The sequence below is a fragment of the Rousettus aegyptiacus genome, unplaced genomic scaffold (genome assembly GCF_014176215.1).
Source record: "Rousettus aegyptiacus isolate mRouAeg1 unplaced genomic scaffold, mRouAeg1.p scaffold_m13_p_9, whole genome shotgun sequence".
Taxonomy (NCBI): domain Eukaryota; kingdom Metazoa; phylum Chordata; class Mammalia; order Chiroptera; family Pteropodidae; genus Rousettus; species Rousettus aegyptiacus.
The window spans coordinates 104,984,292-105,011,863 of NW_023416312.1; the positions used below are offsets into that span (position 1 = coordinate 104,984,292).

Below are 27,572 nucleotides of genomic sequence, written 5' to 3' on the forward strand. Positions count from 1 at the left end.
AAGAACATTAACATTTTAAATCCATTAATGGGAAAGTAAGGAAATGACAATTCAACCGAAGTAAAAACACAAATGGTCAGCAAGAGAATGAATGTTTCAGCCTCTGTAGTAGAAATGTAAATTAAAATAACATTGAGGCATACCCATTATTTGCCTTTAAAACAAAAGACTTTTAACATGATACCAATGATGAGGGAGCATTGAGGTGCTGGCCTTTTCATACACTGGTGAGTAAATTGGTAGACCCCTTCCTCAAAGTTTAAAAAAAAGAAAAAGCCAGAGCTTTGAGCCTTATAAGCCCCATTTTCACTGTAGCATAAGAAAAAAAAGCATAACTTAAATGCCCCCAAATGGGCAGGAATTAGCAGGGTGATGCTTAGATAAATGATTCCTTATCCATACAATGAAATACAGTTTATCTTTTAACTGAAGTTTTTCTGGGTGATTTTTTTCCTTTGGTTTTATGAGAAGTATAGAACTTTAAAGAGGCACGCTCTTTGAGTCAGATTGCCTGGGTTCGAATCCAGGCTCTCCCACCTACAAGTTTTGTGACTTTGGACAAAGAAGTCTCTGTGTGCCTTGGTTTTTATATCTGCAAAATGGGGACAAATAATAGTACCTACCTCGCAGAGTTGTAGGGATTAAAAAAAGATGTTCCACATAAAACATAACAGTTATTAGTACATAGTAAGCATTCAACAGATGTTAAGCATTCATTTATTTTCATAATTGTCTCCATTGAACATCATATACATCTAAGAAAAATGACTGAAAATTTTGAGCCCAGTCATTAAAAAAAATTAAGATACATGTCTGTCACCCCAGAGATAATGACAGTAAATAATTCAGTGTATATATTTTCCCCCTTTTATTCCCCCCTCCCCACTTCCACCCATGACCCATGGATGTTTCCATTTCCCCTTAAGAACTGGCTCTCTGAAGGCGGGGTGTCTCCTCCCACACGCTCCTGGCGTGCACTTGGGACCTGGTGCACCCAGGGCCAGGCATACCCAGGGCCTGCCACCCCTGGTGCACTCGGGGGGCCTGGCGCACCTGGGATGTATGGTCCATGCCTCCACATTAGGCGTGAACCCAGGACCTTCTGCTAACCTCTACACTATGGAGCCACCCCCATGCATTTTTAAACTTTTTGGAATATAGTTGATGTCATACAGTACTTTCCCCAATATTTTATTGTGAAAAATGTTAATTTTATAATAAACGCTTACAGACTTACCATCTAGATTCCACCGCTAACATTTACTATGCTCGCTTTATCTCTATCTGTTTATTCCTCTCATCTTGACACTTCGAAGTCATTCGCAGACATCAGTTCTCTTCTCCCTAAATACTTCAGAATGGACATCATTAATGAGGGTTTAATATTTATTTTTTTGAGGCAGAATTTATGTACAGTGGAATACACAAAGTACTTTTTTTTTATAACCCGAAGTTCTAATAAGATAGAGAACATTCCCATCACTCCAGAAAGTTCCTTCATGCACCTTCTCATTCGGTCCCATCAACAACCCTCAGTCAACCACTGATCTGAAAAATTTCCTCACCATAAGTTAGTTTTACCTTACACAGATGGAACCATGCGGTATATAACCTTAAGGACTATTTCACTCAGCACGATGTTCTGAGATTCATGCATGTTCTTGGCTTTTATCAATGTTCATTCCTTTTTATTGCTGAGTAGTATTTCATTGTATGGACATCCCAGTTTAACCGTTCTCCTCTTGACAAACAATTTTTAAAAACACAGAAGTATTTTTATTTGGACGGCAGCATTAATATGGTCACGGTCGGGTTAAGGCCAGCAGATAGATAGATGCACAGCCATTTTACTAGTTCCATCAGCAGACATGAAAAGAGCTTTTTTAAAGAATTTTAAAAATTCACAGGAGGGTTCCAGCTTCTGGCTCTAAAGTAATAATTCCCTCCATATAAGAATAATTTCATGGCAAATGATACATTCAGAAGGGGAGTGGACAGAGGATCTCCTCCATTCCCAGAGCCGATTGCGTTTTCTGTTTCTGAGCAGAACCGCACCCTTGGTGACAGTAGGACCACCTTTTTTTTAAATATCTAAATCAACAGCTTTGTTGACAAAGTGCGTTTTTCCCCTTGTTTTCCTATTTCCTTCAAATGCCCATAAACAAATGTTCGTGCCTTAGCCATCGTGAAGAGTGCATCCATGGACCTCTCTGTGTGGCCAGGCGTTTGCATCTCTGATGGTTTCTTGCGAATAGATTTTTAAAAGTGTTATCGATGGTCAGAGGGTTATAACCATTTAAGGTTCCTAATATACACATTGCCAAATCGCTCACTGAAATAGTAATAAGCAGTGTACATTCTAACCAGTGGTGCATAGGAAAAGGCATGTGTCGTTGCCGATTCTTATTTTTATTTTCAAGGTAGGAACAAGACGGAACGGAGAAAGCGTGGTACGTCTTGGGTACCACGCTTTCCTATTGCTTAGGAAAGAACGACTTTTTTTCAGAGGACACGAAGGTGAACTCGATTATAGGTGCTAGCATCATGCTAGGTGTGATCCTTTCCTTTTTTAGCGTCGGGGTAGAGGAGCCAGTCAGAAGAGAAAACGGTGTGAAGTTCGCTTGTGTATTTTACCACAAGGGTGACTAGGCATTTATTGGGGTGAGTTCTGAGTTTCCGCCCTGTTTGTAAACTTGCCGCTCTCTTTTTGTTTTAATCACCCAGCCTGAAGAAGATTCGTGGCAAAGTGTGGAAACAGAGAATATCTAGCCCTCTGTTCAACACCAAACAGTACACAATGGAACTAGAGCGGCTCTATCTACAGATGTGGGAGCATTACGCTGCTGGCAACAAACCTGATCACATGATTAAGCCCGTTGAAGTCACTGAGTCGGCCTAAATAAAGACTGTATGCACAGGAGAACTGCCCTGTACCTGAGCCTCAACCTTCTGGGGGAAAGGGAACTAGATAACGGACTTCTTATCTGTACAGTATCATGTTGCAGAATGGTGACAAATAATGATCATAGAATAGCACAGCCAGACTCACTTCCCTTCATTGCTAGGGAGAGACACGAGATGGGAAACCGCTGTTCTCTAAGGAATCGCCCTAGAGTGTGGCAGCAGCAAGTGGTGCAGAGGTCTGGAAGGACCGCTCTCCCTTGGTCTTCCGTAGGATGCTTACTGTGGAGGGGAGACCGCGATTGTCCCGCCATTTGTGATTCCATGGATTGATCAAGTCTTCAGAATTAATTTTTTTTTTCTTTATATTTGGGGTATTGGAGCTTTTAAAAATGTTTGGTTTCAGGTGTTTTTATTCATGTGAAGTGTATATGATTCTCTTCCGATAAGGTTTTAAGCTAAAATGTTGCTCCTTGTTTTGGTTTCTGAACTCTACAGATGAATGGGGACTTGGCTGGTGTAGTCTTTTTATAGGTTTTATAAACCACTCGAGCCTATATCAGTTGTTTAGTGTCTGACCTAATATTTGGAGCTATCAGTGCTTTGCTGGTTTAGATGGTTCAGAAGTTTTTTCCTGGTCCGTTTCCTTCTCTTCCCCTCCCCCTACTGTAAAACCTCTCCTGTAACTCAGCTAGCAAAACCAAGTCTGTTGAAAAATATCCCAGAGTGTTTCTCTAAAACACACCATCTGGTGCCAAATGAGAATTCTTAGGAATGATTAATTATGAAGGGCACAGTTGTGGTACTGTCATTGATGATAATAATGTATAGATTTTTCTGGCCTAGTTTTGACCTGTTTCACCAGTGTTTTACCTTCGACTGCCCCTCTATGCTGCTTCCAGAAGTGATAGTGTGTGAAAAGATTTTTACTTTCCTTTCTAAGGTTTGTTTTTTTTAAAGTGAGTCCTGTTCTTCCTATTTCTGTCTACAGAAATGAAATCCCAGGTAAGTATAAGTATTCAAATATTTGATCAGTAAGTCACAGTTACTGCGAATACATTGAATAACTTTCATCAGAAAACATGTTACAGGTAAAGAGCTCTAAAGGACTAGCTGCGTATATGAGTAATTATTTTTCGGACCTTCTAGGGTATTCTGTAATAACTGTCTTCTGGACTTGGTCGTGAAGTCTGTATGGATTCAGGCTCAATAGTAGAGAACTGTACTGCTACTTGTTTGGAGTACAAATTAGACGTTAGCCCTCCCGGAGCTTGAATTCTTGATTAAAAACCATAGGAATAAAATTACCGAATTTCAGCGAAGGATCGAGGGCTCGAGGCTTAAGGAAGCCGACATATGAATATATGTTTGTCTCGCTGTACTGCACTTATGCTATCCAGTAACAGATGATGTTTTTGTCTGCTAGTAGTGTTCTAGATTATAATGTCTTTCCAAAGCACTGAGGCAGTCACCTATTCTGTAGTTGCAGCTGATGCCTGAATGTATCCTAGCTGACAAATTATTGATTCATAAGAACTTGAACTTCTGAAAAGTTCTTACTATTAACCAAAATCTGAGCAAGGAGTCTCAAATGTAATTCGTAGGCAGAATTACATGTTAATGAACTATGTACCTTTTAACAATGTAAATCAAGGAACATCAGTTTAGGGATTTCTTAATTTATTTTTTACCCGATTGAACTTTGAACTATCAGTTAAAGGTTACCCGACGGTTGCTGATAAGCTGATGATCGAAATTCACCAAACTACTTAATGTGGAATAGGATGATGTACTTGCAGTGCCCTCAAGGCTGTGAGCTAATGGCCATGTAACATAGCACATCATTCCTCCTACAGGGATGAACGTTTTCCTGGCACGAAAAGTCGCCACTCTGGATAAAGCTTTGCTTATTGTAACGAGCGTTTGTTTCCAGGTGACATGTCTGTGGAAGACTTAATTCAAAATAGAAATATAGATATTACTGGAAACTAATTGTTTTTTTATTATACTCTGCTATATCAGAAAAGTAAAACATTTAAATTGTGCTACAGAAACCCAGATGTCTTGCGATCTTTAAACAATAAATGAATGATTTGCCCTTAATGTGGCTGGTGTAGTTTGTGTTCTGTTAAATCGAGTGTTGGACAGAATAACAGGATCATCCAGTTATGAGATCTACATTCGAAAAGCTCCAAACAACCAGAGAGCCAGATTTGCCTGGCACAGCTGTGATATTGGGAATTATTTTGTTTTCTCAGCCAAGTGTGGCGGAGGGGTGGGGTTGGCATATGCACCTTTAAGATGACACGCGGCCTGCATCTCCCAACACACCAACTCATGCTTGTTCCTGTTTCGCTTAGGACCGCTCTGGCTTCCCCGCCAGCACAGCTTCGTCATTGTCCACGCCGACCCATGCCGCTGTGTGCGGTGGTTGGATGCAGCCATCTGTTTGTGGGAGCAACCAAACCAAGTAGCAATGCACCAGGGACCAGGACAGGCTGTTCAGCCTCCTATTTCCTCAGAGAGATAAGTGAGAATTTTTTAAAAAGTAGAATTTCAGGTAATTTGCCTGCCAAGGTCTGTGGATTATGCCCCTCAAGGACCTGATGTGGACTCATTTGCTTCCTAAAAGGCAGTGGGGGGAGGGGACGTGCAGTGGCCTCCTCGGGGACGTTCTTTCTCGGCCTGTTCTGCCCTTTGGGAATCTGCTTCTGTCGTGTCTAGCGGGCGTCAGTCTAAGGGACCCGTGCCCTGCATAGAGGCGTGGACCTTACTGAGGCTGCGGTTCTAACCGCGGCCCCCGGTGTTAAGTGCAGCCGCGGTGGGGGCGCCTGGCCCCCGTTCCCGCGGCAGAGGCTCGTAGAGCTGTGTGCGGGGTTGTCGCCAGAGAGGGTTATGAGAAGCCCCTTCTGAGTATTCCCTGTCACCTCAAGGTGCTTTGTACATGGGGACGGTCGGGCGCTGGGGAATGGCGGTTTGGGGAGACGAGCTGCTGCGGTCGGAGCCGCCACTATGGCAGCTTCTAGCGCGCGCGTGATGGCGGTGACGTAGCTAGTGCCAAGGCCGCCTGCTTTTTGCTATGGCAAGGGCGCAGTGGCCGCGGGCCGCTTCCCGCCGGCCCGCGACCTCGCCGTCCATGTTTGGGGGCGGGTGCCAGGAAGAGCGCCCGAGTAACCGCCGCCCGCCCCCCCGGGGCGCCGCCTGGCACGGTTCCTTTGGCGCCACCCGGCGGTTCGGAGCGCGGCCGGAAACGTGGCGGCGGTTGGGACAAATCGACGGGAGTCCCCAGAGTGGCCGGCAGGGTTCGAGGCGCCAAATTTGAATTCGATTCGCAACTTATGAATTTGCCCGGAGGCCGGCTGTGATAGGCGGGCACGGGGCGCCCTGTGATAACGTGGGCACCTGGGGCGGCGACACGTCAGTTCCTGCCGCCGGCGTGCCGGGCACTATAAAAAGCCGCGGTGCCCGCAGGCCGCCCTCAGTCGCTCGGGATCTCGCGTGCCCTCCGGCCGCGGCCGAACATGAGTGGCCGGCGGCCGCGCCAGCGACGACCGAAGGAGGTAGGCGGCCCTGGGCCGGGGCTCGGAGCGGGGCGGGGGAGGCGACAGGCTGGCGCCGCGGGCACTCGGACGGGCCATGGGCCTCGGGGCGGGGGTCCCTGCGGGGGCCATTTAAGAGGGGGCGGCGGCTTCGCGTCAGCGACAGCTAACTGCCACCCCGGAGAGGGGGGCGCTGCCGGGGGACAGGCCCCGGCGGCGGCGCCGGGATGTGTGTGCGGGTTCTTGGCCCGAGCGCGGGGCGGCCGCGACGCCACCTGCGGGCCGGGCCGAGTGTCTGAGGTGCGGGACGCGGTCACGCGACCGCCGCGGACGGCCCAGAAGAGGTTGGTGGGCCCGAGTGCAGTGTCGGGTGCGGTGTCGGGTACGGTGTCGAGTGTGGTGTCGAGTGTGGTGTCGAACGTAATGCCGAGGCCTGGCGGCCGCGACGCCACCTGCAGGCCGGGCCGAGGGCCTGAGGTGCGGGACGCGGTCACGCGACCGCCGCGGACGGCCCGAGGAGAGGTTGGCGGGCCCGGGTGCGGTGTCGGGTGCCGTGTCGAGGCCTGATTGGTGCGACACGGCCGAGTGGGGGCGCTCGCTCGCGGAAGACCTCCCGAGAGGACGTGGGTGGCGCCAGCCGAGCGAGCCCCGAATGGCGGGAGCGGGGGGACGTAAGTGGGGGTGTGGCCTGGTCGGCGGGCGAGCCGCGGGAGGTAGGCGGGTGGCATGGGGGAGTCGGGGAGTGGACGTTGGCTGGACGTGTTTGTGGGCCCCGGAGGCTGCGGGGCGCGGGAGTAGCGAGCTGCACGGCCGGGCAGGGCTAGAAGGGCCGAAGCCTGGTAGGTTCATGGCTTCCTGAGTTGTGCGGCGTGCATGGCGGCAGTGGGGGGACGGGGACGGCAAGTGGCGACGTGGGGCAGGAATCCATTTCAGGGCAGGGGCATTGTTTCGTAGGCTGAGTCGGGGTGCTGCGTGCTGAAGCCTCACAATGGGGAGGAAACGTATCTGGTGTGGCTCTTGAATGAATGATGTGTCTCTCGCAGGTCTCTATGACATGTAGCGGTTCGGGTGACTTCACATCAGGCATGGCCGTGCGCTTTGGGCTTTCCGATTGATAGGCAAAGAACCTTGGCGGGGCAAGGTGGGAGAGGGCGTGGTACCCCTCGCCTGCAGTTTTCTTCATCCAGGCAGCCTGCCGCGAAGACATCTAAATACTTGTCATTTCACAAAGCCACGTTTTGGCTTTAAATTAGGGTGAAGAAGGTGCTCGATTCGGTGCAGAATGTACAAGTGTGTTATTGGTTCTGGGTTCTGGTTTTCTTTAAAAAGCACATCTTTTTCTTGAGTATAGATGGACACAGCCAAAGAAACACCTGACAAAGTGAAGATGGAGGACGATGGGTGAGATTTCAAAAATTCTATTATCTTTTAGTTTTGTCCTACTCTGTTGGCAAAATGACTTTCTTGAAAAATACACGTTAATTTTTTTTAGAGTCTGCAGAGGGTATAAAATGAGAATTGTAAAAAGGGATCTTAGAATTACAGGAGTCTGGCTTCCTACCCAGGGCACGAATCCTCTACGTAACACCTGCTGGTGGCCAGAAGCGTACAACTCCATTAATCAGCACAACACATTGTTGAATATGTGTACAAGTTAAGTTTTAGAAATTTCTTCAGAGTACTTGTCTTTATGGTATTTCCACCTCATTGTTTACCATGCTACCTCCAGAAGTGCATGGATGGATAACAAGGTATTTTAAGATAGTTGTCTTATCTCCTCTAAGTCGTCTCTATCCTGGAACACTGCCCTGTTTTCCTCCTTCACAGATAAGCATGTAGGTGTATAATATGAGACAAGTAGAAACCATAGAACACAGTCTAGAAATACAACGAAATAAGTAAGAAAATTTAATTCATGATAATAATGACGTTTCAAATCAGCAGAGAAAAGACAGATTGATCAACAAATAATTTGAAGATAATTGGCTGACCATTGAGGGGGGAAAAATAAGAATTAGATTCTTAAATCGTCACTCCTTATGCCAAAATAAATTGCGCACGGTAAAATATTTGACAATAATAAGCGAAACCATTAAAATATTAGAAAACAGGTGGATTTTGAAATGGGGAAGGTCTCTTTAAGTTTAATGTTGAACAAAAGCATAAAATGACAACAGAAAAGTGTTTGCATTACCTATGTTAAAAGGCTGTTTTTGTTAATCTACAAGGAACTTTCATATATCAATTTTAAAAAGGTGAAAAAACAAATGGAAAATGGGTAAAAAGATACAGAAGGTGGTTCTGAGGGGGAAAATGCAAATGGTTCATAGACATAAAAATTCAACTTTAATTTTTTTTTAATTTATTTTTTTATTTGTTTTAGTCGAGGCAATTCTTGATTGACCTCACAGATTGCAAGGACCTTGTCAGTTTTCAATCCCTTATTTATTTTTTATGCCTACCGTATCTGGTCTTCCTAGGTGGTCTCTCATCTAAGTACTAACCAGGCCCGACCCTGCGTAGCTTCCAAGATTAGACAGGATCGGGAAAATTTATTCAACTTTTAATTGTTGCTTAAACTGAAATGAAAATTTTAAATGATATATCATTTTTCATATATCAGATTGGCAAAGAATTAAAAAAAGGGATCATACTCAGAGTTGGCGATTTGTAGGAAAACAGGCAATTTCATACAGTCATGGTGGGGATATAAATTGGTGCAGCCTTTTTGGAGGGGAATTTGACAATATCAAAATTTTAAATACACGTGTCCTTTGACCTAGTAATTCTACCAGGACCTTTTTTACTTTTAGAACAATTTTATTTAATTTCTGTATACTCATAACACGGTACATAAATGTAGTTATATCATACATGCTTTTTTTGTAGTTCATTTGCATTTTCTCTAGACTCCTCTACCTCTTCTCCCACATCCCTTCTCCTGGTAACTCCTGTTCATTTAATCATCTGTAGACTCAGGCCGTTTTGGTCTTTGTTCAGTTCTGTGGAAGAAGGATGTATGCCTTATTTACTAGTATACAGAAAAACGCGTACCAAGATGTGTACTGTCGCATTGTTTGTAACAGCCCAAATTTGAAAGGAGCTTAAACATCCTGAGGATGTAGTTGAATAAATTATGGTTCATCCAAAAAATGTGATAAGAAATATATGTACCGATAATACAGAGAGACTACTGAGATACAGAAAGTGAAAAACTGCAAGCCGCAGAAAAATTCATGTAGCATAATATTTGTTTTTAAAAAGTGTGCACTTAAGCTGGCTGGTACATGCTTATGCTTAAGAACTTTCTAGCAGAATAAATAAGATACGCTGTTTATCTTTGGGGAGTGGGACTGTTGGTAAAACAAGGACAAAGTTTTCACCATTTTCAGTGTTCTTTATCAGTCACAAAACTATCTGGTAAACATTATTTTGTGATAGTCATTAACATGGGAAGAGATTAGCAAAAGAATGCAGCAAAAAAACATTGGGAAAATATATATCTTAAGTAATAGATACTAATTTAAAAATTATTTACCTATTAAAAGTGCAAATCAAAAATATTTAATTCCTGAGATTGGACAATGACCTGCCGGTGTCCCCACCACACCTGCTGCGAGGTCGGGCCATTATGGCTCAGGGTCTGGGCATCGTATTTTCATTAATGCAGACAATATTGTTGGGCTTCTGTTCGTTTGTTTTTACTTTGGCCCGTCTCTATATCTCAAACCTGCACAAGTGGGCATATGTGTGCAATTAGTTTTTTAAAGAGAGAAAATGATTACTTACAGTGTAGGCAGAAATCCTTCAAAAAACAAGGTTCTATTTCTATGCAGGTGTAGGTGGGAGGGTGGAATATATTAAAAGGGGTCCTTGAAACCACTTTTTGAGATTAATTCATTCATTTATTCAACAAATATTTGTTGACTGCTTGCTTTGTCCTGACAGTGTAGAAGAGACATGCCTCCAAACCCTTGCATAGCTTACGGTCTGGGATGGGAGGTAGGAACATGTAAACAGGCAGTTACAGTGCGATAAGCACTGAAGCACATGATCCTGCAGGAGGGCAGGCACGATCTCGTTTAATTTTCACAACAGCCCTGTGAAATTAATGGTTCTTTCACAAGTGAAGCCCAAGGACTAGATGGACAGAATTTTGTTGAGAAGTGATGGTGGCTTAGAGTTGGGTGGTAATAGTAGAGTTGGAGACATTTGGGTATTCTAAGACGTTTTTTCACATTTCAGCAGTTCTGAAATTGGGATACATCATACGTTCGATAGCATGTCATCATTTAATAGTGTTTTTCTTCTTAGAGGTACATATAATGATGTTTTAGATTAGATGAAATATGCTCTAGCGGTAGAGCCAACGGGCATTGCTGATGAATTGGATGTGGGAGGTGAGAGAGAGAAATCAAAGTTGACGCCTAAGTTTTTTGTTTGCGTTCCTGGTGTCACTGATTGAGATGGCTGAGACTGGTATGGGAATAGGGCCAAGGGAGGAAACCAAGAGCTCTGTGTTGGCCATGTTATGTTTTATATCCTTTGTGAGGTCCAAGATGTTAGACAGCTGGAGTTCGTGGAGAGGTCAAGGCTAGAAATATAAAACTGGGGGACAGTGAATGATCCAGGAGAGAGGGGACAGTAATGCAGCTCAGGATGGAAAATTGCAGCAGTAAAATCCTTGAGAAGGCTAAAGGCCACTGAGGTCCCAAGGACAAGGGATGTCTTGGCCTTAGGTTGCTGTAGGGACCCTGCGCTTGTTGAGGATAGAACAAGAAGAGCCAGGTGTAGTTACAGATAGGGCGGTGGGAGGACGAGGGAGTTCCTGAGTGATTGCTTCTATTTTCCCAGTGACTTATGAGAAAGTCATTAACAGTGAAGGGCGTTTTGGCAATTCGAAAGGCAGAAGCGCTTCCGACATTTGTAAAGTGAGGAGTGGGGGCCTGCTTCTCATTGATGACTCAAAGCTTAATCAGTACTTTCTGATGCCCACTGGCCAGTCTTTTTTAGCCCAAGATTCTTTGTTTTGTTAATACTACCACCAGGGTAGCCTTGGCGACGTGCAGAAATACCATATTTTTAAAATTACCCTATTATACTTAGTTTTAAAAAGTTGCATCAGAAAAGCCAATTAAGCCACCTAGTGTTCTGGCTGTGCAGATGCTCAATAAATGTTGAATGAGTGAGTGAATGAATGAATGAATGAAACACAGGTGTACCCACCATATAATTATAACATTTATTGAGTTTCAGAAATTACCGAGGGAATGTGGGCCTGTGCTAAAAATAAACAGTACAGAAGCATCTAAAGTGAAAAGCGAACGTCCACCTCATTCATATCCTCCTATTCTTTTGAGAAAATAATTATCGATAATTTGGTGCTGGTTCTTCTAGATCTTTCTCTGTGGTCATAGAAAAGCATACACAATGTTTATGGTTTTCTGTCCCCAGCTTAAAAAGGGAGATCTTTGGAATTTTTACTTTATAGTTTTTGAGGGTTTTTGTCTGATATATTTTTCAAAGCTTCTAATGTGATTTACAATTCCTTTCAGGATAGAGTTCTGGTTAAGCCAACTGTCTTTCGGGGCACGTATGTTTTTTTCTACAGTGACAGGAGCCTCGAAACATTTTCTATGAGCTTGTCCTCCTGGTGGTGAGTTTTACTTGGGAAAGGCACCCAACAGACTCTGCCTCCTTTTTGAGCCCCAAACACTTCCTTAGTGCTTTCCTCAGACCGCTTTCCCTGTTGATTACTATTTAACCTGGAGGACAATATCTTATCTTTAAGGATTAGCCTGGGGCTTTCTGTCGTGGAGCTCTTTTGTGTCATCTTTCCAATCCCTTATTCCTTTTGCCTGACTTCTAAAAAAATGTGAGTGTGTGTGTGTAGCACAGAAGTATGTAAGAAAGTAGATGAAGTGTAAAGTTTAGTTTTTACACAGTATTATTTATTGGTAATAGGCTTCAAGACAACCAAGGTCACATTTTGAGCCATACTTGAGAAACCTTACAGGAATTTTCTTTCCTGATTAAAAAAACCAACAACTGGAAGCCTACTACTCAAGTCCAGTGTACACTGATAGGTAAATAAATAGGAAGTTTAATCAAGGGAGTAAGCCAGCACCTGTGGCGAAGGACCGACAAGGTAAACAGTCACAGCAATAATCAACCTCAAGGCCAAATGCCCACAGAAAGTGGTCAGGCTACCTTTCTATATATAAAGCCTTGTAACTATTAATGTGAAGCCTTGTAAATATTATGTAAAACCACATAAATATGTAAACCCTTCTAGCTATTATGTCCACTTTAGCGCTTTTGATATCCTCCGTGAGTCCTGTGTCACAATACCGATGGCACGATTACCTATGGTAAGGTCCTAGGATGTAGCTCGGTCCAGCATTGAAGCGATGCTTAGTGTAGCATGTTTTTCCGAGCCACGTTTCAGATGTGGATCGCGAATGGCTGATGATGGGTATCCAGTCAGTGCTATCTGGTGAGCTGAAGGATCCTGAGTCAGAATGTGCCTTGGCGTTACCTCAGGCATGGTGTCACTGAGGCTTTACTGCGCAGCTATAGCAACAGCCCCAGCAGCATGGCTCATAGCAGGGAGCAGTCGCAGCTTTGAAATCGCCCTTTGCCTGCTTCCTGAGAAATGGACTCCAGTGTTTATCCGTTTCCCTGGATAGCCCTCTGCAAACAGGAACGCCCCAAGAGCTGTCCTCCTCCTCCTTTTTCCCTTTACCTTTTTAACTGTATTCTCTTCATCCTGAAGTCTTTTTCCCTGTGGCCCCTTTCTCAGAATTCACTTTTGTACCTTTAAATAGAAATCAATCACTTGGCAGAAAACAGTTCTCACTGTTAGTTAGTGGTATCAACTAACATTCTTGAGTAGCCATCTGATTCCGTAGTAAAGACTGAGGACCTTGTTGCTTCTCATTTTTCATCACTTCCCCTGTTGTGATCTGAATTTCATAAGCCCTTAAGACCCTTTTTGCATTTGAGAAACTTTGATTAGTGGTTCTCTTCATTTTAGACTTTTGACATTCGAATGCTTATGATGTTAGTATCCTTCCTTTAAAACAGTATGTATTTTATTTTTGCAGTTGCATTATTATTCCGGGCTCTAGTGATGAAGAATGTGAGTAGAGTCCACTCAAAGCAGTCATTTACATTTTAAAGTGTCACTTAACCATGTCTTCGTAGTGATGACTGAAACGGGATTTGAGACATTTGATGCGAGCTGGTCTTAGGTTTGTCTCATCTCTGGCTCTCCCTAGACTGGTGAAGCAAAGGTTTATTTTCTTACTGTTAGGAGCAGAGGAAGTTTTCAGTGCTCCATTTCAAATTTGCTTCCTTTACCTTTTCCATTCTAGGTCTCCTTTCATTTCCCCTCTGCCTCTCATGGGAAATGTAGGAGTCCACCATAACTTGTAACCTGCTCTAATTTATGGACTCGGGGATTTAGGGAGTTAAGGACAGGGGTCACCAGATTCTTGTCATGCTTCAGATGCTTTCTGACACCTTCTCTCCCTGATTTAGTTGTGGCTAAACCGAGCACGTAGAAAGAAACCAAGTGAGTAGGAGAATTGGTGAAATTTAATGTTTTTTAAGGAACAATCTTCTGGGTAAGAAGATTTAAGAATAAACATCACATTTCCTCTGTGAACACATGTTCAGGGTCATACTGGCTGTTTTATGTCATAACCAGGTTGAAAAGATGTGATTTCCTTAATTGCGGCTCATTACCTAATTGTTCAGATTCTCCTTTAAAACATCTCTGTGTTAGTACTTGGTTGGGAGACCACCTAGGAAGACCAGATGCTATAGGTGTAAATAAAAAATAAGGGATTGTAAACTGACAAGGTCCTTGCAATCTGTGAGGTCAACCAAGTGTTGCCTTGCCTGAAAAAAAAACAAACAAACATCTCTGTGAACCATCTCTTAACTTTCAGTCTCTACTACTCAGGCCCTGATCAGTATTGACTCTTGCACGTGCAAGAGTTTTTAAAGTGAGCTCCTCGCCCTCATCTCTTCCTCCTCTGATACAGTGAGCATCCTTCTAGACTCACCTCTAGAGCTCCAACTTTGGTCAGGTCCACCCATTTAAATTGCTTGCCATAGGTAAACCCAGCCGAGTGGTCCAGTAGTTACAGACCTCTGGTCTGACCCTCACCTATCTTTCAGCATCATCTGCTACTATTCCTATCAAGGAACTTTGCTCTAGCCAGAGCTAGGTGAGGGGTGTGGCCCAGGTGCCAAACCCTAGGAGGTGCCAAAAGAATTAATGGAATAAATCTGAAATCTCATGCCAGGTAACTATGGTTTCTACATCGACTCCTTGAATTACTGTAGAGATGTGATGAGGCCATTCCTTCCCTGCCACCAAGCCAAATAACGTCAAGTGAGAATATTTTTTTCTTGCTACCTCTGATTATTTTGCAACATGAAAAGCCATCGAGCCTGACACCAGTGTGTGAAAAGTGATTTAAAGTCAACAGTTGTAATCAGCTGAAATTCCAGAACCAAATAATGCATTGTATAGAGCTGCGTTTTGGAAATAATTAATTTTATTATTTGTACTTTGAAGTCAGGTTTACTGAGGTGTGATTTGCATATAGCAAAATTTGCTCTTTTTAGGTGTACATTTTGATGGTTTTAGACAAACATCACCACAAACTACAGAATATTCCCATCACTGTCATTTATGTTTTAAATGGTTTATTGTGGATCCTTAGAAGTAGTCTGGTTTATAATATAATACATAATGTCCTTATTTGGTAAGAAATTAATAAGTATCCATCTTTTAAACAGAAGAATTAACTTCTTCCTGTCTCTAGTAGAATAAATATGTAAAGAAAATCCATTTTAAGGAGCCTGCCAGGAGTACCCACAGATCTTGGTCGAGTTTCAGGTGACCTCTTTCTGTATGGGGTACTGTAGGAAGGGTGGATTTGGGGAGGGAGGTGATGAGTTCAGTTCGGGACATGTTGAAATTAAGGCATGCATAGGCGGGGCTGCTACTCAAAACATTTAACAACCAATAGAGTACAGACAGGGATTGCTCAGGATGGCTGCCGGGACGGTCAGAGCAGATACCATCAATCAACACTTGGTAAGGCAGTGCCTGTGCATGCTGGCTAAAAATTGTTCCTACGCACAGGATAGCCAGGGAGGCAGTTGGAACTGGGGACCCAGAAGTCAGAAGAAAGTTGGGCTGGATTGGGCTGGCAGAGAGGTCACGCTCAGCGAGTCTTGAAGAATTGGGCTGCGGCTGCGCTCTGGGAATGGGCCGAGGAATGGGAGTGGGTGGAAGGTGATAAGGGAACGAAACAGACCTGTCTCCTGGAAGCGAAGAAGAGCATTTTAAAGGAGGAATGGCCAGCAGGATAACAAAGGCCTGTCGGCAGCTTCAGAGTGGCGAATATGGTGGCAATGGCTCATGGGTTCATATCTGTAGCAGGTACAGACAAGTGCTCAAACTGTTTTAAGTAGTTTTCTCTCTCATCATCAAGGTAGGGCAGGCTCATCGTACACTGTTTAGAAAATACAGGATGGTGGCGATTCAGCCTTCAAAAGCCTCTGACTCAAATAGCAGGGCCAGCTGAGAATGAGGGCCCCGGATGTGTGCTCAGCCCTGGCACCTGGTGGCACAGGGCTTCTGCAGTCTGTCATTAGGGCGGTGCGTGCTGGCCTGTGCTGGCTTCGGGGATGCGGAGAGAGCATGTGCTCTGAGGCCACCTCAGTCTGGGCCCCCTCCCCTTCTCCGGCAGCTGAACCTCCACGTTGATGGAGAGAAGTGGTGATAACCAGACATGTCCCAAACAATTGCCCCTGCACCCTCCGATAGCCATTTCACTCCCAGTACTTGGCAGATCTGTCTTTTGAAAGGGTTGAGGCAGGTGGCAAGATTGAGTAGAAAAATAGAAAATCAGGAATAATGAGTGAGGAGTTCCAGAGAAGGGGAACGGAGCCACTGCCCGAAGCAAACCAACAAAACACTTTAAAGTGATCGCGTCCGTTGTAGAAAATGCCGCGAAAAGAATGTTGCTCATGTCTCTCTGCTTTTCCCCGTCTCGCCACTCAGCTGCGTGGTGATTGACTCTGACTCGGATGATGACCTCGTCCCACCGAAGATACCTAAGCTCACCAAGATCTGCAGCAAAGGCAAGTGCACGGCTGACCGGGCCGGTGGCGCTGTGGGCCAAGACGCATGACATTGTTTTCCACGTCGCTTGCGACTGAGTGCCACCACCTCTCCCTCCGCTGTGCCGGCTGTGTCCAGACACTGTTCTGGCGGTGTCCTAACAGCAGCCACTTCCCCTGGCATTTCCCTCGGGAGCGTTCTCACCTACCTCGCACTATGTTACGAGCAGAGGGAAGAAAGTCCAGAGGCGACACAGAAGAGCGAAGGCCACTCTGCTCCTCTGTCCCGCTCTCTCCCTCCTGTGCGTGGGGGTGACACAGGATAAGAGGACTGAGGGGCACAGCCTCGCTCTTCGTTTCTGACGGGGACCTGGCTGGGTGGTGACTTCTCGGGGCCACCCTCGCTTCCTCCGTCCAGCTGTTTGTCTGCCTTCCACTGCGCCCTCTTTCTGCCTGGAGCCTCACTCCCAGCTTGCAAGCCACTCGATGGCTGTGAAACATGGGAGGACAAGGCGCTTAAGCACGGGGACACCATTTCCTGCCTCTTCATTAGCTTAGGACCAGGTGGAGGACAGGGTACAAAGGCGCCTAGAGGACTGGCTACGCTTTGATAACTATGCCAGAGCTGCCTTGGGCTAGGGTTTCCTAGGGAGCCCGTGACATCAGAGCAGCGGAAGGACAGGTGTTTCGAGCCATGGTCTCCTGTTTCTCATCTGGCCCCTCTGATCTCTTCTCTCCCTCCTTTTGTCCTGCTCTGAGCGGGACAGAGGTCCAGGTGATGTAATGCAAAGGGGGAGCGCCAGGGAGGGGGATGGCGGGTAGCGCGTACTGCGTGAGTGACAGCCAGGAAGCCCGTCATCACTGTAGGCCGCCTGCTGCCCTCCTGTCTGAGCGGTGGACGCATGAGCAGTGCTCCCACAGGACTGTCTCTGTCACTGCCCACGCACTGTTTCTCTTGTTGCTGGACGAGTTTGGAGAATTTTATAGAAAAGAAAGGCCCGAGGAGCTTTAACATGTTTCCAACCTTGCTTCTAATCTTTGTCAATGTCCAGGGTCATTTCTTATAGATTGTAAGCAGCGTGTCCCTTTTTTTTTTTTTCGATTTTTTTAAATTTCACCTACAGGTGGGAAATCTTTAAATTTTCTATAAAGAATGACTTTTCACCATAGGGACACCCACTCCTTTCTCTTCCCTTACAACATATCTGAAGGTCTTTAACAATAAATTCAAATAATAGACGAGGCTCTCAGTATCTGTTAAACCTGTAATTCTAGGATAAAGTTTTGCGTCATAAATGCTTTCGCATCTGGTGATGCTACAGTTTATATTTTTTACATCCACTATTATAGAAACAGCTCTGAACAGACTCCAGAGAGCATGTGGTGTTAGACATGCCGCCCCTCATTTCCAGGTGAAGGGACCTTCATGCGAGGATGGTGACATTTCAAATGTCCCCAAGGCCTCTTAAGTCCTGATGTCAGGACTTAACTCCTCACTCTCGTATTGGTGGTCCAGAGAGTTTTGCCCTTAAAGACACATTAGAAAATTAAATTTCGGTGACAAGCATGAGTTGCCAATTTTGAACTCGTTTAATGATGGAACCCTATTCCAACTACCATCTGCCATCACCGTGATTTCATAAAGAGCACCAAAGTTCAGTGAGGACATAATCTCAAAAGACAGTCCTTTAAATCGTAGACATTGAACTTGAAGGGAATAAAACCTCTTTATTCTAATGTCTCCTGTTTTTCGGTGGACCAGGAAAGATAGAAATCTTCAGCCCTGTGTTTGGGAACAGCCAGGTGCCCACATCGTGCTGTTTAAAGAATGCGGTTTGAAAATTACTGCTGCACTTGAATTGCTGTTTTATCTGTCACTGTTGTCCGTAAAGTAAAAGTAATAGGGAAAATAATCTAAAATAACTGATCTTTAACTGTGATTCATGTCACAGTTCCTGCCTTGCTTAACCTGTGCTCAGTAATGTGAAGTCGGGCGGATGGGGGCATGCAGTGGAGGGCGTCTACTCATATGTGAATGTGTCCTTTGAATTTCAGATGAGATCTTAGTGTTATCTGACAGTGATGAGCCTCCTGTCCTGAAGCCTATCATCCTGGAGCCTCCGATAGTCATCAGCGATGATGACGACAGCGATGTGGAGGGCTCTGTGGTGATATTAGAGGATTCGTGTGACAAGGAGCCGGATTCCTCAGTTGGAGAGGAGGCGAAGGAGCTTGATATCTCCAAAAGCAACTCAGCTGATGATGGTGGGGAGCAGCAGCCTGGTGGTGATCCGGAGGCCACACCGGCGGTTTCCAAGGGAAAGACCGTTTCTGAGGGAAAGCCATCAACTGCTGAAGCACTCGAACCTACGGTGGAACAACCAAGGAAGAGAAAGTGTAAAACCAAAAATACATGTGTGACACCTGGTAAGCCAATCACGCCAAGTATGCTCGTCCCCCCAAATGTGCCTAGCTCCCCCCCAAGCGTGCCAGCCAGGCCAGCTTCGCCCTTTCCCCAAGGTATGTCTGTCTCGTCCAGTCTTCCGGTCCTACCTCCCAACCCTACCCCATTCCAGCAGCTGCCTAGGGACCAAGGTAGATGGCCATCGCGTTGAAGAGGGTCTTTCTGGGACTGGGGGAAGGACACCCAAGTTCCGGCATCTGCCATTCCACCTGCAGGGGCTGCTTCCTCCCTGCGCTTTTTGTCCTGAGGATGCCCCACTTTTCCTTAGAACCCAGCCCGGTTGACACTTCCGGTGGGAAGCCGTAAGTCGGAGTTCTCCGAACCTGGGTTCCCATGGTCCGGAGACCCTGCCTCTGCCGAAGCACTCGCACAGCTGTGTCACTTTTCTTTCTGTTTGGCACGCAACGGATGCTTACTAACTTTTTAAATGAATGAATGAATGAATGAATGACAGCACTGACGCACAGATCTCCGGCTGAGCCCCTGGCAGTACAGGTGCCGCACCGTGGTGGAAGGATTGGGCTCGCATGTTGCATGGAGGTGCTGCCCAGGGTCTGACCCCTCTCAGAGCAAGTGTGTGAGCCATGCCGCGCCCTGCCCCATATTGCACACTGCCTCGGTACCCACAGCGCCGTCCTGCCCCACTAATTCTGCTGGCAGCTCATGTTAGTAAATATTTCATGCTTCAAACAGATAGTTACTTATTTGTAGATACATACCGCTCTGGGCCGGGCAGTGCGGCACCTCCCAGGTTTCTGCCAGTCACTTGATGGTTCCAATTTTGGGGGTACAAGTAAACCATTCTCTTTCCAGCTACTAGAGGAGACGAAGGGCGTGAAGCTGCAGCTAAGAGTTTCGTCGCAGAGGAATCTGGAAAGTGCGATGACGGGTATGTATCGCTCATGTTCAGCCGAACGGGAGTTGGTTGCACTGTTGTCACATGTTAAGCAGTCCACTGGGTATAGGGGGCTGGGGGACAAGTTTTCTGTCCTCGAACCAGCAGGCACCCTGCCATTCCTCTCCTCCCCTCCCCCAGCAGAGATGGGTGTGATCACTCCACTAGGACCCGAGTCCCACCCCGGGCACCCGGCAGCCCCTTTGCCTCCACAGCAGCTCGGGCCTCCAAGGTTTCTTTTGCCCTGAAACTCAGACTAAAAGAACGATGTGTGAGCGAACAAGATAACTCTTTTTTCCAGGCTAGGTACAGCCTCGTGATCCCTCAGTTTGCACTAAAGCAAACAGTGGACATGGTGAGGAGGCAGCACTGACGTGTTGCTCAGATCCACTGGAATCGGAGGGAGGACAGTCGAAACTCTGGTTTTTCTAGTTCTTTGGATGAAGTTGGTTACTCTTACCACTTGTATAAATTTCTTCAAAACTTTAAAGTTTTATTAAACATTGAGGTGAAAAATATTGCTTATAGTTCCTTTATTTTTATTATCCTACGTTTAATTGATACTGAAAATACTAGGCCGTGTAAACCAAAGACGTTAATGCATTAGTACGTTTTTTCATTTAGATTCTAGGAACTTCTTTCTTTTTTCCCTTAATACAATGGGGTCAGCATACTTTCTTTGTCTTGACCTGCATTCAGGAGTAGTGTATACTTACATCTGAATTATCTTCCAGGGGAAGGAATGTATTTGAAGGACCACGTGTTTAGTTTTTCACTTGTGTTTTGGGATAATAAGTGCATCTAAAGGGGCAGAGAGCGGTGTCAGCCACTGGGCACTGGTGACCCGGGCCTGAGCAGAGGGGTCACACCTGCGCCCCGCACCGCCGAGGCAGCAGGCAACTGTTCCGCTCGTTCCTTAGATGGAGCCCCTGGCAGCAGTTTCTGCTCTGGGTTTCCAGCTACATGTTTAAGCTGCTTTACCTATAGGAACGTGTGTTTAGGTAGCTCCCAGGCGGCTTGGCTAGATAGAGTACGACCAAAGAAGGGGGAAGCTGTCCCTTTGTCACTGTCCTCTTCATCATCTAAAGGAGGCTCGCCTGTTTGCACTCCTTACCGTCACCTTAGAACCGTTTCAATCTGTAGGCTTCCTGTCATGCCTAGTAGCATCGTCTCCATGTAGGCAGCTTGACTGGTCACGGTGTCTGATGTGCCATTCGGGGTCTTGCCGATTCCGCCAATGTGGAGATGCTCAAGCCACAGTGAAATGGCACAGGCGCTGAGGCGAGGGCATGCTCAGCCACAAGGCCTGTTTGCGCACACGTGCAGGGGTCGTGTTCCCTGCCGAGCCCTGTACACGGCTCCAGTCTTCACCTGCCACCTTTTCGGATGCAAATTTGCTAAGGAATTTGAGGCAGAAATGTCAGTCACCCATGGCCGCATCTGCCTGATCTGGTACTTTCCCCTTCTCCACTGCAGCCACCTCACCTTACCTTACCTAAGCAGGGTTTCTTTTGTGTCTTGAGGGTTAATGAGTGCCCTGGCCACATCTGTCTCTGGAGTCCTGTGAAGTGGCAGCCTCACTCCTCTGTTTCTCCTGTTCTATCTGTCGAGCTCTGTGGGCTCATCTCTCGGGACTCGTTGATTATTCCAGCCAAGATAAAAAAAAATCGTTATAAGTTTGAGTCCTTCATGTGCTCAGCACTATTCTTTGTGCATTTGAATTAGGCTTTGAAAGATAGGGCAGCAGTAGTATCTAATGGAAAGACCATGAGATTCGAGTCAGGAGATTCAGTGTCTCTGAACTTGGGGTAAATCACAACTGCTGGGCTTCCTTATCTGCATAGTGGATGTCAGGAGACTGGCAGTGGTTTTTTTGGACAGTGGTTGTGACGATTAACTATGATAATGCAAAAACAAAGTTCTTGGCAAATGACCCCACGCTACACAGACGGTCCTCAGCAGAGCTGAAGGTGTGCTCGTTCCGGACCATGGGCAAATAGGGTGCACCAAGGCACGGATTGCCTGTGGGAGGTGGTGGTTCGTGTCTGGGGAGCATTTAAGTCTCCCACTTTGGCCAGTGGGAGTGGCAGCTAGAGATAGAAGTCAGGACTAGCTTGACCTGCGCCTCGAATGCCAGGCCAAGAAGTCAGTGAAAGGCCCAAGAGGGACGTAATTGGAACATGGCCTAGGAAAATTAACCTGGAGGTACTTGTGTGGGTTTGCCTTAGAGAAAGAGCCCCGAGGCGAGGAGCACAGGGATACCCTAATGTCCCTGCATAAAGGACAGGACAGGACTTGATCTAGGGTGGGGACAGTGGGGTGGGAATGAGGGGCTGGATGCAGGAGGCAATGGGAAGGAGATGGCAGTCTGTCTCTGTGCCTAACTGAGTGCAGGGTAAGAGAGAAAGGAATTAAATGACTGAGGTTTTCCGCCTCGTATGACAAGTTGGGCAATTAAACACTGAGCTAGAGGCATGCTCGTGTCAGTCGGAAATTTGCATCGGGCAGTTGTAAACTCAGAACCAGATCTCAGGAGAGATGGAGACTGAAGATACAGGTGTGGGATCACTGCCATCGAGGTTGAAACCAGGGGCTTCGCATCTGTGAGAATATGCAAAGAGTGAAGAGGAAAAGGCTATGAACGGCACATTGGGAAACGACCTCATGTGAGGAAGGAGCTGGAAGGAAGAGGGACCAGCAAGTTCTCCAAGTCTCTTGACATGACCTGTATGTATGCATTTTTCTATTTATTTTTTTAGCCGTAAGAGACTCAGTTGAATTTACCTTTGCAGGAATTCCAACTGCAACATACCTGGCTGTTTCTTGCGTGACGTCGAAAAGTCCCGGCGCTATTCTGGAAGGAATTTCAAGCACAATAAGGATGAACTGGTTAAGAGAATCTACGCCCTGTTTAACAGCTCTGTCTTTGATAACAAGGTAAGAGTCTGAAAAAGCCCTCACTGAGCGCCTGCGATGGCCCAGCACTCGGCGTATTTCCCGCCCTTGAGAAGTCTCAGTCTAGACGGGGAGGGGAGACGTGCGTGTGTGAGAGAGCAGGCCCGCGGGCCGCAGGGTGAGGTACAGACTGTTAACAGCCGCAGGAGAGCAGCAGAGGGAGAGCCCACTGGGAGCCCAAGGCATCGGGAAGCGGGGTCGCCCGGAGGGAGTGAGGCTTGCTCTGGTTCTCGAGGGTGGTATGTGGACAGCACGCAGTGACGGGGGCAGAGGACATGTGGTGAGGCTTGACCAGGGAGACGGTTCGCGTGGAAGAACAGGAAGGAGCTGTGTCCCCTTGAGCAAGTCACTTAACCCCTCTTTGCCTCAGTTTCCTCATCTGCAAAATGGGAACAGTAATAGTACCCAGTACTTCATAGAATTATTATTCGGCCTAGGTAAGTTAATACACCCGAAGTGCCTAGAACAGGGCCTGTGACAGCAATACGTGTTAGCTGCTCCTGTGATTTTCGGTAGAATAGGACTAGGGACTAGAGGGCCTGGGAATCAGGTGGGAAGAGCTTAAGTTGAAATCAGTAGGTACCACCACACATGAGGTGACATGAAGTGGCCACCCTAAGGAACTAAGGTGTCTGAAGCACAGGAGTGGGGACTGAGTCAGAGCGACCTGCCGGTCCTTAGGTTTTTCCAACTTGATTGTCTCTGGTGACAACTTTCTGCAGAGAAGTTCTCACATCTTTTGAAGGTTCCCCATTCTTCGGCACCCTGCCCGACGACAGTGGCGTGCAGTCAGGTGACTGACGAGCGGAACCTGGAGTTTTCAGTTCCGCCTCGCCCCTCCCATGCACGGATCACATCTAGCCCAGCTGGCTCGTGTGTCTCTCCTTGGCTGCCCCAGCCCCCCGCTTTTGTCTTCATGCAAGGGGTCACAAATCCTACACTCACGGGCTCTCAGCAGTCTCCCTTGTGTCCTGATGGCCTGTTAATTATCTCTGCCCGGCCTTCAACTTGGGTTTTATTCTCCCCCAGAATATTTAGATTTGCAAAACTCTTGAGTTCCTATTTTCTGGTCTGCTCAGAACTTTTTTCTTTTTTTTAAATTCCTTAGGCAAGACAACCCTTTGTTGACCACAGATTGCAAGGACCTTGTCAGCTTACAGTCCCTTATTTTCTACTTTTTATTTTTTACACCTGCAGCACCTGGTCTTCCTAGGTGGTCTCCCATCCAAGTACTAACCAGACCCGACCCTACTTAGCTTCCGAGATCAGATGGGATCGGGCTTGTTCAGGGTGGCATGGCCGTAGGCTACAACTGCTTTCTGATTCACCGTTTGCTTGTTCTCAGATGCCGGAGAAAATCGATGTCAGATGGAATAAGAAGATGCTGGGGACCGCAGGCTTGTGCACCACGGGCGAGATAAGTCAGTCGGACAGGAAGCCCTATGCTAAGATTGAGATTTCTCTGAAAGTCTGCGACTCTGCAGGTGATGGCAGGAGCATGGCGGCTTTCTCGCTGTGCCCTTCACCTCTGACACCGCTCCTTTTGGGCGACTCAGGTGCTGGTATTCTCTGGCAGCCTGCGTCAGCTCTATCTGTCATTCCTGGGTGGGCAGGCCTATTGTTGCCGGCAGCAGTAGCATCTTCATTCTCCCAGGAACTGAGGTTCCGGGTCCCCTGTATCTGGCCAGTCACCAAATCTTTATAATGACTGCCGTGTCATCATTCCTTCTCCACCTGCGCCTCTGCCCAGGTATGGGCCCTTGTCACCTTATTCTTCCCGCTATGTTCAGGCTCCTGCTCAGAAGCCGAGGGCTTGCCAGTGCCTGGAGCCCGGCTTCTCCGCGGTGCCTCTCACTGATTCCCACGCCATGCCGATTCCCCCAACCCTGTCCCTTCCGTCCCGAGGGGTGGCAACCAGCTCGTGGCTGCCTTTCTTGCAGCTTCCTGCGAAAAAGATGAGCAGGTTGGAGCTGCTCCAAAAAGACTCGCCTCCGCCCAGGCTCTGTGCCATGAGCAAAATCGGGTCGAAGTGGATGGAAAGTTCACTTTGGGAATCCTGTGAAGATGACTCTCACACCTGCCCGCGTGTGCTGCCCAGATGGCTTTTTGGCTGGAGGGGTTGGGCGTTGGGCTGCTTGGGTGGCAGACCGGAAGGGACGCAGTGCCAGTGTTCACGGTCTCTCTCTTTTCCTCTTGCAAGATCGAGTCCGGGATACTTTCATCCATGAAATGTGCCACGCAGCCTGCTGGCTGCTCCATGGCCTCCGTGATTCTCACGGTGCCACATGGAAGTACTACGCCAGGAAGTGTAACATGGTGCACCCGGAGCTGCCTATGGTTACCCGTTGCCATAACTACAAGATCAACTACAAGATTTACTATGAATGTCAGAGGTGCAAATCCAGGTAAGTCCCTGCCCACTTCTCCCCATCCTGTCCTCACCGGGGCCTCCGAGCAGCTCCGCAGCGATTCGGTTGGGAAGTAGATGGCTCTCCGACTTGAGAGAACCTGCCCTAGCCCTTCCGTGCCCGCTTTCTCCAACCTTTGAGTCGGCCTGACCACTGCCACTGCTTGGTGCCCCACCCCCTGAGAACCCCCAAAAACTCTGGCTTTGAGCCCAAATCCAGCAGCCGGAGGAAGAGGCCGAGTTACGGGGACTGATTCCTTCTCTGTGTTCTCTTTTGTCATTAGGATCGGTCGCTACACCAAGTCGTTGGACACCACCCGCTACATCTGTGCCCTGTGCAAGGGGCCCCTGTTCATGGTGCCGTTAACTCGGAAAGATGGAACCCCCATTAAGCCCCACGTGAGACCGTTTGCTAAGTACGTGCAGCAGAATTACAGACTGGTTAAGCAGGAGATAGAGGGGATAAAACATAAGGACTTGATGATAAAGCTCGGCAGTGACTTCACTGCCAAAAAAGCTGCTGCTGCTGCGGCAGCGGCAGCAGCCGCAGCAGCAGCAGCAGAAGCAGGAGGAGCAGCAGCAGCAGCAGCAGGAGGAGGAGCAGCAGCAGCAGGAGGAGGAGGAGCAGCAGGGGCAGGAGGAGCAGCAGGGGCAGGAGGAGGAGCAGCAGCAGGGGCAGGAGGAGCAGCAGGAGGAGGAGGAGCAGCAGGAGGAGCAGCAGGGGCAGGAGGAGGAGCAGCAGGGGCAGGAGGAGGAGCAGCAGCAGGGGCAGGAGGAGGAGGGGCAGGAGGAGGAGCAGCAGGGGCAGGAGGAGGAGCAGCAGGGGCAGGAGGAGGAGCAGCAGCAGGGGCAGGAGGAGCAGCAGGGGCAGGAGGAGGAGGAGCAGCAGGGGCAGGAGGAGGAGAAGCAGCAGCAGGAGGAGCAGCAGGGGCAGGAGGAGGAGCAGCAGGGGCAGGAGGAGGAGCAGCGGCAGGAGGAGGAGGAGCAGCAGCAGGAGGAGCAGCAGGGGCAGGAGGAGGAGCAGCAGGAGGAGTAGCAGAAGCAACAAGAGGAGCAGGAGCAGTAGCAGCAGGAGGAGCAGAAGCAGGAGAAGAAGCAGGAGGAGGAGCAGCAGCAGCAGGAGGAGGAGGAGCAGGAGCAGCAGGAGGAGCAGCAGCAGCAGGAGGAGGAGCAGAAGCAACAAGAGGAGCAGGAGCAGTAGCAGCAGGAGGAGCAGGAGCAGCAGCAGCAGAAGCAGGAGGAGCAGCAGCAGCAGAATCACTGAGGTCCTTTCTGGGTGCCTACATGCTGAGCCCTCTGCTGCTGAAGGAGTTTTAAAAAGTGCCTGTTTTATAAAGTTACGAATATCAGAAGTCGTTTTGTAAAATTTCATGTTCTTAATGATGTTTGTTCTTTAACCCAGCACTCTGTTACTAAGCATTTTGTGCCCTTGCCAGTACTCAGAAGTCCTCTAGACCCACCTCAGGTCTTCCTTAGACTCCCTAGTTTTAACGTGTAGAACAAAAGGCAAGAGAAATGAAATTTCAAGAGTGGTCGGTTGCCATAATGAGAGTAAAGCTGAGAAGAGAATGTATTTTAAGGCAGTAGTTCAGAGCTAGGGCTGCTGGCAGGTGGAACCTGCTATACCTATTAAGAAAGAAAAGACAAATGTGCTTCACGAATTTACTTGATCTTGACATTGAACGAAACTATCTGAGCAATGTAATTGTTTACAAAATAAAAAAAAAAAACCTGTTTTCTGCAGTTCACTTAGCAAAGTCTGTTCATTTGCAACCTGTGCCGAGAGCAGAACGAGTCCTTGGGTCTTTCGTCCAAGACCCCGGACATCTGAAGGGTCCCCAGGGTGTGCCGGGAAGAGACTTCTCCATTCTGGGTTCCCTGGTTTTTATGACAGCTCATGAGTACTTTCGCGGCTTAGTGACCTCTAGGAACCATCTGGGGTGTCAACTGGAACCAACGAGGTATTCATTCTCTATTGCTGCTGTAACAAGTCAGCACAGGCTCAGTGACTGAAAATGACCCACGTGTTATCTGACGCGTCCGCAGGTCACTGCGCTGAAGGGCTGGCGTGGGCAGGGCCCTGGGGGAAATTGTCTCTTAGAGGCAGCTGCAGTCCTTGATGTGTGGCCCTCCGTCTTCAAAGCTAGCCACACCTCTCTGTCTCCCCTTCTGCCTCCCTCTTTCTAAGGACCCTGTGATGACATGGGGCTCACCTGAATAATCCAGGAGGGTCTTATTATAAGGTCACCTAATCAGCGACTGCAG

At 47.4% G+C, this 27,572-nt stretch overlaps 2 protein-coding genes and 1 non-coding gene across 4 annotated transcripts in view; 2 read left to right on the forward strand and 1 right to left on the reverse strand.

Moving 5' to 3' along the window:
* The window catches only part of OGT (O-linked N-acetylglucosamine (GlcNAc) transferase), a 38,891-nt gene extending 33,887 nt beyond the window's left edge, over positions 1-5,004 (forward strand). Inside the window, exon 22 of one of the 2 annotated variants that reach the window (XM_016151059.2) lies at positions 2,725-5,004. In XM_016151059.2, the coding sequence (XP_016006545.1) occupies positions 2,725-2,899 (175 nt within the window). In that variant the 3' untranslated portion in view covers positions 2,900-5,004. The remainder of the gene's footprint in view (positions 1-2,724) is intronic. The other variant, XM_016151069.2, reaches the window with a different exon arrangement.
* A 1,064-nt stretch (positions 5,005-6,068) lies between these two features.
* Positions 6,069-26,118, forward strand: GCNA (germ cell nuclear acidic peptidase; the record flags this gene model as incomplete). The annotated part of the gene is given in 11 exon segments (XM_036226413.1): positions 6,069-6,461; positions 7,792-7,841; positions 16,528-16,607; positions 18,642-19,169; positions 19,172-19,342; positions 19,864-19,939; positions 22,738-22,882; positions 24,246-24,384; positions 25,101-25,305; positions 25,592-25,823; positions 25,861-26,118. Coding segments are annotated over 11 exon segments (1,923 nt in total), but the record flags the coding sequence as incomplete, so codon positions are not given.
* Positions 24,089-24,207, reverse strand: LOC118608353. Its single transcript, XR_004952993.1, has one exon. It is a non-coding gene; the product is annotated as a 5S ribosomal RNA (ribosomal RNA).
* Positions 26,119-27,572: the final 1,454 nt, after the last annotated feature.